This window comes from Carassius auratus, unplaced genomic scaffold, assembly GCF_003368295.1.
Source record: "Carassius auratus strain Wakin unplaced genomic scaffold, ASM336829v1 scaf_tig00042951, whole genome shotgun sequence".
NCBI classification, from domain to species: Eukaryota; Metazoa; Chordata; class Actinopteri; order Cypriniformes; family Cyprinidae; genus Carassius; species Carassius auratus.
This window is the reverse complement of record NW_020526746.1, coordinates 49,636-65,463: the sequence shown is the minus strand read 5'-3', so window position 1 is coordinate 65,463 and position 15,828 is coordinate 49,636. Positions and strand designations below refer to the sequence as shown.

Genomic DNA, 15,828 nt, shown 5'->3' with positions numbered 1-15,828 from the left:
TATTACACCAATATGTCAAGTCTGCCTAGGAAAAGCAATTATTATATATTATATATCACGTGATTAAGGAACGAGTCAAACTCGACCCGAGACCCGAAAGACTCATGAGATGAACTAATCAATTCTCTTTCCGGCTCAAGACTGCATTAGTTTTGGGTATGGGGCTGTCACGTGATTAAGGAACGAGTCAAACTCGACCCCGAGACCCGAAAGACTCATGAGATGAACTAATCAATTCTCTTTCCGGCTCAAGACTGTGTTAGTTTTGCGTATGGGTCTGTCACGTGAATAAGGAATGACTTAAACTTGAAGACTTCTTGTCAGGTAAGAGGTGAGATGAGCTAATCACAGACTGAAGACCCAGGTAAAGAATGACTATTTTTTTCTGTATCTTATAGCATTTTAGTTTTGTATTGTTTGTAGTGTGATCAACGTTTGCGTAAGTACTAGATGTGTTGGGGAGGTAGCACTTAATATTTTAATTACATTTTGCTAAAATGAACGAAATGACTCGAAAAAAGATTCGTTCATTTTGCTGAATGAGACTCAAAAGTCCGAGTCGGTAAAATGATCCGAACTTCCCATCACTATCAGTCACACACTTGAGGTATTCAGCCAATCACAATGCACTGGATAGCTGGCCAGTCAGAGCACACCTTGCTTTTCAGACCACTGAGCTTTGTAAAAATCAACACATTTCAGAAAGACGGGGCATAGATTTTAAATAGTTTAAGAGAGAAAAACTGCTGCATGATCACAATTTTTTATGCAGGACATATTTTGCATATTCACAGTAAAAAATAATTTTCAATAATCAAAGGGATAGTTCACCCCAAAAATGAAAATCACTTACCCTCTACTGTACTGTTAGAACATTCTTTAGAATATCTTGTCAGAATATCTGAGTAAATGACACAATTTACCCCTTTAAGTACTGTACATCAGGTGTTCACAAATTATTTGATAAGATCATGTTCTTTGTATGCATCTTTTAAATAGTCTAAAACAACACAGGGTATAATTATAATTTCTAACATCTTTGGTGTGATTTTTTTTTTTTTTTAACACAATAATTAATCTTCAATTATTATGCTCATCTAAGAAATTAATATGCTCATTCAATCCCTCAGGCTACTATAAGCATTAGTAGGAAAGCTAAAAGTGTTCGACAGATATCCATCTCTTCGGTGGTCAAGACCTCTCTATTTGTGACCAAACAATGAAAATGCCACTAATTATTGGATATTTTTTAACAGATAACACTTGTTTGATGCCTATAGTTCGCATTTTACACCTTCAAAAGTCAGTTACAGCATCAGACAGCACACACTCTGTTGTTTGTGATTCTTCAGTAATTGGTTTATTAAAAGATTTTGTTGAGAAGATTTTATTTCATTTCATTTATTAGATTTCATTTCATTAAAGTGTTTAAATCAAGACAATAACACAATGATCATACATTTTCATTTCAGTGCTGGTCCACACCATGCAATCTAACTAAACACAGGCTAAATGTGCTGTCACATTTACCATTGTTCTGCATTTTTTCACTGGCAAAATCATGCAGGAATCCATTCAAATGGAAATTTTGTGAAAAAGCAAAAGATTTCCTCATGCAGACGTCTCTTTGGGTTCCAGTTAGTTATGCTAATTCAATAATTTTTGGCAACACTTTATTTTAAGGTGTCCTTGTTACATATTACATTACATGTACTTTCTATTACCTTAAGAATTAATTATGCATAATTAAATGCAAGTGACCCTAAGCCAAACCCCAATCCTAAACATATAAAGTAGTTAGTACATGTAGTTCATTAATATAACCCAGTTCTTAAATGTATAATTACACTGTAACAAGGACACTTAAAAACGAAGTGTAGCCTAATTTTCTCCTAGAGAATCTGCATATCTGAAATAAGGTCCGTCCCTAAGATGTCCAAAATTTTTTGATATTTTTGAATATGAGTAACAAGTACATATTAAAAATTTTTTAATAATAATAAGTAAAATAACTATACATTCACAGGATTTTTTTCCTGGGTAAAAATGGTCTTCAGCGTAAATGTGCTTGACAAACAAACCCAAGAATGACAATAAATAAAAAATACATGTCAAGTAACCATTACAGCTTATCCTAAAAAAAATAAAAATAAAAAAATAAAATAAAAAAATAAAAGAAAGAGAGAATGAAAAAAAAAAACCTTTCCATAAATGTTTTACTTTCACAGTGCAAGTCCATGACACAATTACCACATCTAATACTAGAGATTGCAAAAAGGCTGCTTGGAATTAAAAAATAAATAGAAAAATAAATAAAACACATGAATCTACCTCAAATACTATTAACTTTGCTTAGGTGGCCCAGGCAATGATGGATAAAAAAGAAAGAAAAAAAATCTTGGATTGGATTGCAAACAAAACTCTGTTTTCATTATGCTCATCTGAGAAATCCAGTGAGCACCTTATTTAACACAATCCCTCCAGCTAGTATAAGCAGCATGAAGAAAACCGCAAGTCCCCGACGGATAATAAGCTGTTTGGTTGTCAAAACCTCACCAACTCTGATCTTTGTGCCAGCATCTGTTATTCCTCCTCCTTCACTGAGACCCTCCACATCTGTGTTTGCATGTGTTTGGCTTTCTTCAGTGTGCTGTGATACCTGTGGTACTTCTGTATAATGACAAAGGACAGTTTTATCAGTTAACAGGGAAAGTCCATTTTGTTCATCTTTTCATAAACCACAAACACAAAAAAAGTACCTTCTGTGCAGCCCTTATTTTCCATAGCGTAAGATTCATCTTTAATCTTAGGGGGTGGTACACCTGCTCTGATCAAGGCCTGAAAAAAAAAAATAATAATAATAATAAATAAAGACATAAGTCATTATCTATCAAATCAGAATATAGATGTGGATTAAGAAAATAGACCCACCTCTTGAGTCGCTTTTTTCCAATCCAGTTTGCAAATGAGGATGATAAAGAACAAAGACTGTAGGAAAACACATCCAAATAATCCAATCCACAGACCTAACAATTGAGAGAAGAGACAAGAAAAGATGGATGAATTCAGCGTGTTATCTGAATTTAACCCTCTAATGTTCCTAACTTACGAGTCCCACTTGTACTCCTATGTAGTTATAAGTGACCAAACACCTTGAATTTGACACCTTTGTTCAGTTAAATGAATGTTCTATATTTTAGTTCAATATTATTTTAATTAGTATTTTAATAAAATAATAAAATAATATTTGTGTGTCTATTTTAGGGAGACCATATGAGCCATTTTCCCAGGACACGTCCTTGCCAGGATTTTTATATTGCCTAAAATATCCAAATTTTGAATGTTTGTGCTGTGCAGATCAATCATTGTATGACATTCATAAGAGCTATAGAGAGCAGAGCAGATAGCTCCTTATGCATTAAAATCACTCTTTTGGTACTTTGGTGTCTAACAATGATCGGTGCACAGCGACACCTCAAGTTGAATGAACAAACAAACGCCTAACATGTACGTGTATTTGCATTGCTTTGATCGTTGTCTGTAGATCTTACCTTCTCACACGATATGATTGGTTGATTATGTAACATACCTGCAGGTTATTGGTCAAACTACTTTAGACGTTTTAGGCAATATAGAAATCCTGGCTAGGATGCGTCCTGGGAAAATGGCTCATATGGTCACCCTAGTCTATTTTGATCTCATCATGTTTTAGAATTTAAACTCTTCATTGCTGTATATTTTTCTGCATCATTGTATCCCCCCAAAATTGTAAAGTTCTGTAATGACACTCTAGATGGTGTAGACTGATACCCTGTCCATACGGAGATGCATTTTGCTGTATACGCATACATTTTGTATCATATAGTCGTTTCTTCCATAGGATCCGGAGTTTTGGGAGAGTGAAACCGATATTTATTGAAACCAGTTCCCAAAGTGGATAAATTTGAAAACGCTGCCCTTCTGTTTTCGTTTGGACTGTGAATCTGTATATTTTCTGAAACGATGACCTCATCAGCCCACGTCTTGCCCCTAATCAGACAACGCTACAGTACATCATGTAACAGCAGCAATGATTGTCTTTTTATTAACTAACATTAACACAGATTAATAAATTTATTGTTCTATGTTCAACTGTATACCCTGTGCAATGTTTATGCGCATAGCCCAAGTCTTCTTCCTGTTTTTAGTGTAGGCTTTCTATGTGGAAAAATTACAGTGCCACATAGTGGTCTGGCATGTATACTTCATCGTTTTGTCTTGGTTTTGTCATTTCGTGTGGACACAGATATTTCTTGAGATGAGAAATGAAGAAAAAAAGATTTTATAGGGAAAGCTCTGGCTTCGTGTGGACGTTGCCTGATAGGTGTTTAATAGGGGTGTCACGATTCTCCAAATCCTCGATTCGATTGCATTTTCGATTCTAAGGTCACGGATCGATTCGATTCTCGATTTTTACATTTATTCTCTTTAAAGCACAGATTGTCATTTTTCAAACTAGACTTTTATGTAATATAATATCTGACCTTTGTTTGCAATGTACCACATTACACTGTCAAATTTAAAACTTTTATTAACAACATAATGTAACAATAACTTATATCTTTAGTCAATTGAAAACTTAAAATAAACTGACATCCAGTTTCTCTTTTGTAAGTGCAGTCACAAAAGATGACATTCAAGTTCATAACAAAACAAACAAAAACAATAAAAAATGACTAAACTAACCTTCAAATATTACAATGTATCTAATTAAAAGATTAAAGATAAAACGCTTATTAAACACTTCACTGTCATTCATTTAGATTTATTTATTTATATATATATATATATATATATATATATATATATATATATATATATATATATATATATTATGAATGTATGTACAGTATGTGTGTGTGTGTGTGTGTGTTGTTGTGTGTGTGTGTGTGTGTGTGCATCATTACAGTCTGTAAAATATGTGTATCTCTTATTACAAGACTGCAATCACTAACAATCAGAAGAATTCCAGTTAATCAAGTATCTACAAAAGATGTACTCTATAAACAATGCATTAAATTACATTAAAGACAAAAATAAATTAAACAAGCAAAAGAAATGATTACTCGCATGTATCTGGTCCACTGATGAAGTCATGGGTCAAGTCAAGTGAATTATTACTCATTTTCTAACAGGCGTCGAATACTGACTATAGGAAAAGGGGAATAACCAATGACATTTGAGATAACAATTAAAACAGCAAGCCCCGCCCCACGACTGACAAAAATAAAATTGTTCGCGCGAGCAGAGGTGAGATGATCAAGCGCGAGGATGTGGGGAATGAGCATGCGCGCGCGAGGGCTTTTATTGCGCGCAGAGTACATGTCACGCGCGCGAGAGTTTGAAATGAGCTCGCGGGCTCCCGTTTCTTCGCATCCGATTCAGTTTTCCTCTCGCGGAAGCCATATAGCGCGCGCGCGCCAGCATCAGTTGAATGCTCGGTTATTTTTGTCATTGATTTGCCGTCATACAACATGGGGGCGTGGCAGCATCGACGATTCCATTTTTTAATTCGAAGTTCGAGACTGTGACTTAATTTCGATCGATTTCGATTTAAAATCGAAATCGTGACACCCCTAGTGTTTAATTCAATCTGCTAGTAAAAACATTTCTTAGCATTGCACTGACAAATCCACAAATGCGTGAACTCCATCTACTGTCACATGTTAGTTTCTGTCTGTGATTATTTTGTTCAGTTCAAGCTCATTTAGTTAATTACCATCCATTAGTTTCCACCTGTATTATGTTAATCATCTTGTTCCCTATCTGTCGGTCACTACGAGTTATGTCAAACGACATATGGGGTCTCAGGTAGGAGGCCAATCATCTCTGAGTTTAAGAGAAAACGCCAATGAAAATTGGCTAGTGGATTTAACATACCTGAGCCACTCCCCGTGCCTACGGGTATAAATAGGATGACTGGTGCATCCACTCATTAGATTTTTGAATGCCCAGGGACACCACTGACGCCACCATCGGGGATGGGCTATTGAACTGTGTGGATGAAGATTCGGCGGGGCTGCCCCCCTCGGGTGTTGTCGCCACTGCCGAATTGGACCCAGAGTTGACAGCCATGCTTGCCCTGGCAGCTGTGAGCATCAGGATGTAGGTGAATGCACCGAGGGCTGCGTCGACATTACCCAGCAGGAAAGTGCGAATGCAGTGCACTTGTGTCTGCAAATCGCAGCCACTGGGATGAATAGTCCTCGCCTCTCACCCAAGGCCTGTAAGCCGCTCTCGCTGCCAAGGCTTAAAGTGCTGCGGGCCAAGCTGCCTCTGCACTGCGTGCCATGGCTATCCTGCAAACTCACCAAGCCAAGGCTTTAACAAATGCACGAGGGTAGAACAACCCGAGGTTGATGAAGGAGCTGCGCACAGTGACTGACCTCACCCTTCCGGGTGACAGAAGTCAAGATGCAGTCCATCGGGAAGGTGATGTCCACTCTGGTGATCCAATAGTGCTGTTTCTGGTTAAGCCTGGTCTGTATGACAGACGTTGACAAAGTGCACTTTCTCGACACTCCCATCTCCCAGGCTGTCCTGTGTGGCGACACTGTCAGGAGCTGTGCCCACCAGTTCCTGACAGAACAACAGCAGACTGAGCCCATACAGCACATCTCAACCCGACGTGATCCTCCATTTGCCACCAGTCCGTCACGGGCAGTGCCTCAGCCTGCTCGTTGCCATGGGCGCCACCCTGCATCCTCCACACCAGCTCCGCCCCGTGCTTCGAGTTCTTCGAGGCTGGCACGTAGAGCCCCGTGAGGGAGAGAGGCGACCCCTGTGTCACTTCCAGTTGCGAAGTCCTCTAGGAAGACGACTAAGCGGCCCTTACTCGGGCAACTCGGAGATGTGGGAGACTGCTCTTCAGGAGCTGGCAGAGACAGCCCCACTCCTTACCTCGGAGGAAGGCCGGGTGGAGAATCCACAGTTTTTTTCATAAAAGAGCAATTTCACTACACTGCGGCTGTTTCGTACACCAACCGACATGGCGGTCAACGATCTGGTCGCATTTCCAAACTCGCCCGTCAGATGCGGCTCAAGTCACTGCGTGCTATCCACATCCCGGGGGAGCTCAATCGTGCAGCCGATGCGCTCATGCGCTCATGCGCTCATGCGCTCACCTTTTCTGGGGAATGGGGACTCCATCCCCAGACGGTCCAGCTGATCTGGAGTCGATTCTGGGAAGCCCAGGTAGACATGTTAACTTCCCACGAGTCCTCCCACTGCCAGCTGTACTATTCCCTGTCCCAGACCCCCTGGGCACGGATGCACTGGCACATGGGCCTTGGGCTCTATGCAAGTATTCATTTCCCCAGTGAGCCTGCTCGCACAGATGCTGTGCAAGGTCAGGGAGGACGAGGAACAGGTCATGTTGGTTGTGTTACTGGCCCACCCGGACCTGGTTTTCGGAACTCATGCTCCTCGTGACAGCCCCTCCCTGGCGAATCCCCCTGAGGAGGGACCTCCTCTCTCTAGGGCTTGGCACCATTTAGCAGCTGCGTCCAGTTCTTTGGAACCTCTATGTGTGGCTTCTGGACGGGACGTGGCAGACCTAAGTGATCTGCCACCAGCAGTGGTAGACACTATCACTCAGGCTAGAGCCCCCTCTATAAAGCAGGCCTATGCTCTGAAGTGGAGTCTGTTCACAAATTGGTGGAGATGCCCGGTCAGAGTCGTGCTTTCTTTGCTGCAAGAAAGGTTGGAGTGTGGACTGTCACCCATTGCAGCCCATCACGATGCAGTGGACGGCTGGTCCCTGGGGAGGCATGACCTGATCGTTAGTTTCCTGAGGGGTGCCAGAAGGTTACATCCTCCTAGGACACCCCTGATTCCCTCCTGGGACCTCTCTATTGTCCTGGCAGGACTCCAGAGGGGTCCCTTTGAGCCACTGGATTCAGTCGAGCTTAAGTTCCTGTCTCTCAAGACAGCACTCCTGGTCGCGCTCACTTCCATCAGATGGTCGGGGACCTCCAAGCATTTTCGGTGAAGAGTGTGAAGTGAAGAGTGCCTTGTGTCCGGGCCGATATACTCTCACATTGTCCTGAGACCCCGGCCTGGATACATGCCCAAGGTTCCCACCACTCCCTTCTGAGACCAGGTGGTGAACCTGTAAGCCCCTGGAGGAGGCAGATCTAGCCTTGGCGTTGCTGTGTCCCGTAAGAGCGCTTTGCATATACGTGGACTGCACCCAGAGCTTCAGAAGGTAGGACCTGCCTCAGAGACCCTTTCCACATGTAGTACTGCTCCCTGGGTCAGTCCATATCAGTATCTCCACGTCACCTCGGGTAGGATGTGGTCTCCGTAGTGGCCTGTTCCTAGGCTCGCTTCCCCATTGTCTTGCCAAGCTGAAAGAACAAATACGGAAGATTTGAAGCAATCTTTCACCAAAGGTTGAAATCCCTTCCACTAACTTTGTGTGGGCTGAACAGCAGCGTGGCCTTCTCCAGCAGCGATGTACTAACCCTTTGGCCCCTTCAGTACCAAGGTCAGTGAAATTGCGCTGGGGCTTTGGGAAGGTTATGACCTTAAGCGTAGCTTTTGTGGCACGCCACGTCTTGCCGGCAATTGAAGCACCACAGGGTTGTGATGGTGTTCAGGTTGTGGCGTTTTCCATAGGACCCCATATCGTTCGACATAACCCGTAGTGACCGATAGATAGGGAACGTCTCGGTTACGTATGTAACCCTCGTTCCCTGATGGAGGGAACGGAGACGTTATGTCCCCATGCCACAACCTTGAACCGGTCGCTGTTGCCGGGACACGTTATTGGCTCCTCAACATAAACCCTAATCAGTGGATGCATCTGTCGCCCTATTTATACCCATTGGCAATGGGTGTGGCTCAGGTATGTTAATTTCACTAGCCAATTTTCATTGGCGTTTTCTCTTAAACTCAGAGATGACTGGCCTCCCAAGTGAGACCCCATATGTCGTTCGACATATGGTCTCCGTTCCCTCCATCAGAAAGAGGGTTACGTACTTAACCGAGACGTTTCCTCCTTAGTTGCCTGCCTTTTATAAGCCATCAGTTTCTGTCATCCTTTGTCCTGAATTAATGTTACTTGAATTGTCAAAATGTGTTTCTGTTCATTAAAGATTGCCTTTCTTACTTCTCCTCTGTGCACTGTTTCTAAAACCACTACCACCAGACACCTATCATCTACTCCAGCTAATAAGATAATAGCCAGTACTCGCTGACCAACTGTAGCACATTCTTGCTATAGCCAGTCACGCTATTATCATTTTCATAAGCATGTAAAATGTAATACTGTGGCTTGGCTTGTTATACAATCAAATGTTATGGTTGTATTCAATATTAAATATATTTTACGGTACCTTTTTTATGGCTTTTTTCTATTTGAGCCAATGCAAATGAATGTAGACGGTGGGTGGGTAATTTGTGGATTTATGATATTTGTGAATGTATATATATATATATATATATATATATATATATATATTCACATATACAGACAGAACTGCTTGTGGTTCCAGCAAACCCATTGTTTCATCACAGTTTCACCATCAAGTTAGGCACATCAACCATAACTCCTTCAAAAACAGCCAGAAACCTTGGAGTTATGACTGATGATCAGCTGACTTTCTCAGACCACATTGCTAAAAGTGTCCGGTCCTGCAGATTTGCTTTATTTAACATCAAGAAGATCAGGCCCTTTCTTTTGGAACATGCTGCACCACTCCTTGTTCAAGCTCTTGTTCTGTATTAATTCTGAACGCGGCAGCAAGATTAATTTTTATGCGCAGAAAAGAATACATTTCACACCTCTGTTTATCAATTTGCACTGGGTACCAATAGCTGCTCACATAAAATTCAAAACATCCAACTACAAAATCACCACTGGCTCTGCACCCATTTACCTAAATGTATTACTTCAGATTATGTGCCCTCTAGAAACTTGCATTCTGCAAGTGAACGTTGCTTGATTGTGCCATCCCAAAGAAGCACAAAGTCACTTTTACTCCAGGTGGAATGGCCTGCCCAACTCAATCCGAGAAGCTATATATATATATATATATATATATATATACAGTACAGACCAAAAGTTTGGACACACCTTCTCATTCAAAGAGTTTTCTTTATTTTCATGACTATGAAAATTGTAGAGTCACACTGCTCTATTATTCTTCTATTCTATCTGTTTTATTTTTAAATTTTTTATTGTATTCATTTATTTCCAAGGGTGATGTTTCATTATGCTCCTGTCATTCATTTATTGCTCCTAATGGCTTTTCACTTATTCAGAGGATAAAGGATTATGTCAGTGAAAAAATAAAAAAATTCACTTTTGGTGCTTGCTCAGATGGTTGCTGGGTTTCCTTATCCCTATCAGCCTTCAATGTGATATCTTTTTGTTAACATTTATAGTCAAGCCATTCAGTGTAGAAGCCCGGGCACACATTCAAATTTCTACAAAAATGTGTTTTTTTGTTTTTGTTTTGTTTTTTTGGTCAAATGTAACTGAGGAATTTTTTTATTTTGAAATTCACTGAGAATGTTTTTATTTCAACACATTAAATTCTTATGTTATCATGTGGCTTCCATGGCTTGAATCTGTTTGCAAGACACCTACCAATTATGCCCATGCTGAGAGCAAACATCAGAGACACTCCAGTTGGGAATCCCACAAAATAATATCCCACAATATTACAAAGAGCACCGAGCAGCTGCTTTCCAGCACCTCTGACAATGCCACCTGTAATGCCCTACAGATTAAAAAAAAATATATATATATAATAATTATTTTTATTACAATTATAGGAATATAACCACACACTTTTATGAAACAAGAAAAAACAATATACCAGTGATGTTATGAATAATGTCTAGACTTTTAATATTTTATTCAATTTCAGAAAATAAATGCATATTTACAGATTTTTTTTTTTCTAGTGCAAAATTTAATTATAAATAATATACTGAACAAATTAAATCTTACCGCAATGGCATCAAATAAATGAAAGAAGCCATACATGATCATGACCTCTGATACTCTGAGCACTATCTGCCTGTAGAGAGAGATAGTTTAGCACACGGATCAGATATTAATAGTTGAATGTTTTAATGGCCACAATAACATGCTCCTAATACGATTCCAAAATGAATACTTATTCAGAAGATGGGACTTCTTTACACAAGCTGTCATACCGCATGTTGCAGTTTCTCCTTTTCATATTAATAGAAGTGTACCTTCTTGATACTGTATGTACAATTTTTGGAATATACACAATATCCAATGTAAAATGTTATATTGCTTTTTAGTGTAATTCAATCTGAACTGTAGATTTCTGTAAACACTTACTCTTCTGTGGTAAAGATGTATCCAATAATATCTTTTGTACTTCCAATTAAGGTTGCCACCACACAAGAAACCAGCACTAGAAGAAGAAAAAAAAATTAAGCACACTATGAGGGTAAACTAAAACCAGTAACCATAAACCAATAACTATATACATGTTAATTTTTTTATAGTAAAAAATGTTCAATTATGCAATTTTTTCAGTGAAACATTTGGGCATTTTAAGCATCAGTCATGAAAAAGCTGTTGATGAACAGATCACATACGTCCACAGGCTAAAGATACTTTGGCAGACAGCTTGGCTTGTTCTGTGTTTCCAGCTCCTAGTGCATTTCCCACCCTCACACTGGCTGCCACTGCAAATCCCAGTGGAAACTAAAAGTTGATAATAATAAGAAACTGAATGACAAAAGAAGGCAATTTATGTTCAATGTAATCTGTATACTTCAAACAAAGGAATTAAAATATAATTTGTTACAGATGTTCAGAAACAGAACTTGTTACTGCTACAACTGTTTTTTTCTGTTACTTCTATCCTATTTCAACAGCAATTATTATAATTATAATTATTTGTATTTATTATTAAAACTGTACATGTACAGTATTTCAGTTATTTCTGGCACTAGATTTAATAATTTAATTTAAAGTATGGGTTAAGTTAAACCTCACACAAACTTATTTCCCATGAGAGAAAATCAGAATCTTCAGTAAAGTGTTACAGGTAAGGCAGCTGCATTCCTGTGCATGCTCTTACAGCTGTCAGGATCTAATTATTTTATCATTTGTTCAATTTTATACATATTACAGTGAGTTGTTTTAGAAAAATAAATAAATAAATAAAAGACTGGTGTATTTGATTATAATGTATGATCTGGTTGCTGTTACCAACCCATGTATCTGTTTTTACCACCCATGTAGAGGATAACATAATAATATTTTCTAATGAGAACTGATACTTTTAGTAATGTAAAAAGTGAATGTGGAAAAACAGAAATGTGGCACTTCTTAGTTCCACAGATCTGTCAACAGGTTCCAATTTCAGTTTATCTTTTATATGAACGTAATGCTTATATCTTGACCCATTGACCAGTAAAAGAAAACTGGTGCTGTTGGGTCTGAGAAGACCCCTGAAATCAGCACAAGTAGAGTTTTGTTTTTGTTACGGGTTAAGTAAATATTTGTACACCTACCATATATGCAATAGTGGCCAGCTCATACACAACAGATTGGGCTCCTAGCTCAGTCTCACTGATGAGCCCTACAACAATAAAATACATCAAGATCACAAATATATTCATGACAAATTAATTTAATTAGATAAAAACAATAAAATATTGCAAACCTGCTAGGAATCCACCAATCTCATATGTCCACCACTCCACACATAGCATGAGCATGCTGGGAAAAGCCAAGCGAATGAAGGCACCCCATTCCTGCAGACAGTCAAGAGACCAGCCTAGGATACATGGTGAAAAATCAAATACCGGATTTATTTATTCAATAATAATAGATGAAGATTAGAAAAAAAAGATATGATGTTTTAACACTGAGTACCAGGCAATATGTTATAAAATTAACCAGGTGAGACATGACTCATCAAAAACATTTCAGTGAACTCTCCACCACATCATCATCAGTCACATAGTGAACAACTTTCTGGTCAAATATTAAAAAAGAACATACTTTGGACCAAGACATAAAACTGTTACATACTTCTCCCGCAAGAGACGTCCCCTTTGAAATATTTATTTAATGGTAAAACATTTTTTTTTAAAGATTTGTTATTCATGGAATAATAATAATAATAATAACAATAAATATTAAACTATAGTAACATTTAAACATTTCAAAACTAGCTTGCAGTGAAAAGGCATGTGGTGAAAATACATCACATTCCTTGACTCTTGTCAGTTTTGAATGTCATATTGGATTATAAAACACCAATATGATATTGTGTATTGTAAAAAACAGCAATATTTTGATATTGTGTCCTATATCAAAAACATACACTCTCTTGAAAACCAAATAAAACATTCACCATCCCATGTGGCTTCATGCAGGCCCTTCCAGCGGATGTATACATAGAGAAACACAGCTAAGGAATACTGGGAAATAGTGTTTGCAGCAGCAGATCCTCTGTGAGTTAGAAAAAAAAAAAAATGGTACAGTTATTGCGACCACATGAATACTTTTAAGCCTGGGTTCTTTAGAAATAAATGACAACAAACTAAGATCCTTGGAAACGGGATAAACAGAAACTGGAAAGCTTCTTACGGCACACCAAGATCAAGCAGATGAAGGAAGATGTAGTTTATTAAAGCATTGAGGATGTTTCCCGCTGCTCCTGTGATGACCTGAGGCCAAATAATACCCTAAACATACAAAGAAAAACAGACCATCATACTGAAAAAATGGCAACATTAAAAATTAGCCAAAAATAGTTACTTTATTATCTAAACCACTCATATCTAAAACGCACGCTTCATTTCAAAATCGCTTAAATCATTTAAAAATAGCTCTCTATGGTAATAATAGCTGGTTACCACTTTTTAAAGTGTACAGTAGGCTATATATGAACACTTAACTCAGGCAAATTAGCAATGGAAAAACATTGCTTGGGTTTACCTGATTTTGAAGATATCGTCCTTGCAGCTGGTACATGAAGGCAGCCTGAATTTTTTAAAAAAAAGTCATATAGTGGAATAGTTTTTAATTTGTTAATTGTTCATAGTTATAGTGGAAACATTTAAAATGTTTAATGTGTTACTCACAGGCAGAGCAGGCATAAATATTTTTACATAGAGTTGTGACAGACTGAGAGAGAGAGAGAGAGAGAGAGAGAGTAATCACAAAAAAAGCAAAGTGTAGGTCCATGTGATGGTCACTTGCCCAGATGATATGACATTATGTTTAAACCAACTTATTTCACAATACCTGCGTAATTTACATCCATTAAAATATACTGAAAACTAGTGTTTTATCAGCAAATGTAGGTATGTTTTGCTAAACAGGAACTTTATTTAATGCATAACTTTCAGTTAATGCTTAAAGTGTCAGACCTGGCCACACTGGGACTCTGTCGGACAGCAAGCAGGATGGGCTCTGTATTGATGAGCAGTGCCCAGCAAGGGAAACAGGCCAACAGGAGGATGAGAATCCCTCTCTGCAGTATCACACCCACCCGCTTCAGATTATTGCTGCCAAAAGTCTGGAGGACACAATTCAATTTAAATGACACCTGAGTACAAATGATACACATTACTGAAAATCAGACCTGAGAGATGAGTGTATCGCATGCAGAAGCCAATCCAGAGCCAATGGAGATGCCAGTCACATTAATAACCTGTGAGCAAAAAGGATGTATTTACAAATGTAATGAGCATTTTAATGAATGCCACTATAATGAAGTAATTTGTGAACTCACAGCAATAGCCAGAGCCACACCAGCCAGTTCAGTTTTCCCCAAGTGTCCACAGAACACAGTGCTGATAAAGCTGATCAGAAAGATCATCAGCTGAGATATAAACTGTATGAAGAGAAGAAACATTTTGAGGATATGATAACCACAATACATTGTCAAATTGTTCCAGTGTTAAAGCTACAATATTGTATGTTTGATTTGTCATGCGGATTACAGCCACTACTGACCTAGTATTTGATCATTATTTTACATTATTCTGCTAAACTTACTATTCAATTACCTATTTTTTTTTATAAACGAGTCTAATAAAATATGTCTATATAGATGAATATAAACAGACAGACAGATAGACTTAATTAAATACATCTGTCTATTTTTAAAGATGCATATTTATGTTCTTATGTCTTCTACAAAATTAATCACATCATACCTATTGCTTTTTTTAAAGAACCTTTAGAATTTGTACTCTTTTCACACTTACCACTGGTCCAGCCAGTTTTAGCAGTTCTACAGTTTCTTCTTTATAATTCACTGGTAACAAACTCCAGAGTTTCTTTCGACATCCTCCACAAACAACCTGTGAACTTGACGTTGACTGATCATCATCACTTTTCTCCGCTTTTGAGTGCCAGTTTATCTGGGTCACTGTATTAATACTGTCCATTTTCGTTATTTCTAATTTAATTGACACAAAGCAGTTTATATTTTGTTACAATACAGGACAACATCAGCATGAAAAATATTGTGCTAAAGGTCCATTGCAGGGAGACGTCTGGGTGGATCTCAAAAAGTAGCAAGTTTAGCCCTGCCTGCTGAACTCCAGGGGGTTATTGCATAAACAGAAGTCACTGCATGCTTGGGTAAGGTTTCATTAAAGGGGCACCAACATTTAAACTGAAATTTCAATAAAGACAATAGAGACTGTGAAACTTCATTCTTATACATATACATATACATATACATATATTATTATAATTATTATTATTATTATTATTTTATATATATATATATATATATATATATATATATATATATATATATATATATA

General features: G+C 38.3%; 1 protein-coding gene across 1 annotated transcript; it reads right to left on the bottom strand.

The window, feature by feature from the left end:
* Nucleotides 1-1,115: 1,115 nt before the first annotated feature.
* Nucleotides 1,116-15,577, bottom strand: LOC113086210 (multidrug and toxin extrusion protein 1). The gene is made up of 17 exons (XM_026255357.1): nt 15,262-15,577; nt 14,784-14,885; nt 14,634-14,702; nt 14,419-14,567; nt 14,131-14,173; nt 13,985-14,029; nt 13,634-13,731; nt 13,398-13,495; nt 12,702-12,815; nt 12,550-12,617; nt 11,626-11,734; nt 11,363-11,438; nt 11,000-11,069; nt 10,634-10,766; nt 2,932-3,026; nt 2,760-2,838; nt 1,116-2,670 (listed from the first exon to the last, which is right to left on the bottom strand). The coding sequence occupies exons 1-17, from the start codon at nt 15,442-15,444 to the stop codon at nt 2,438-2,440; spliced, it is 1,764 nt and encodes a 587-aa protein (XP_026111142.1). The 5' UTR covers nt 15,445-15,577; the 3' UTR covers nt 1,116-2,437.
* Between the last annotated feature and the right edge of the window lie 251 nt (nt 15,578-15,828).

Excerpts from the sequence above, each read along its gene's own strand:
- LOC113086210 (XM_026255357.1), bottom strand. The coding sequence starts at position 15,444 with ATGGACAGTATTAATACAGTGACCCAGATAAACTGGCACTCAAAAGCG. Across the intron at positions 3,027-10,633 it reads TCTCAGCATGGGCATAATTG|GTCTGTGGATTGGATTATTT; the intron begins GTAGGTGTCTTG and ends CTCAATTGTTAG. Across the intron at positions 2,839-2,931 it reads GGAAAAAAGCGACTCAAGAG|GCCTTGATCAGAGCAGGTGT; the intron begins GTGGGTCTATTT and ends TTTTTTTTTCAG.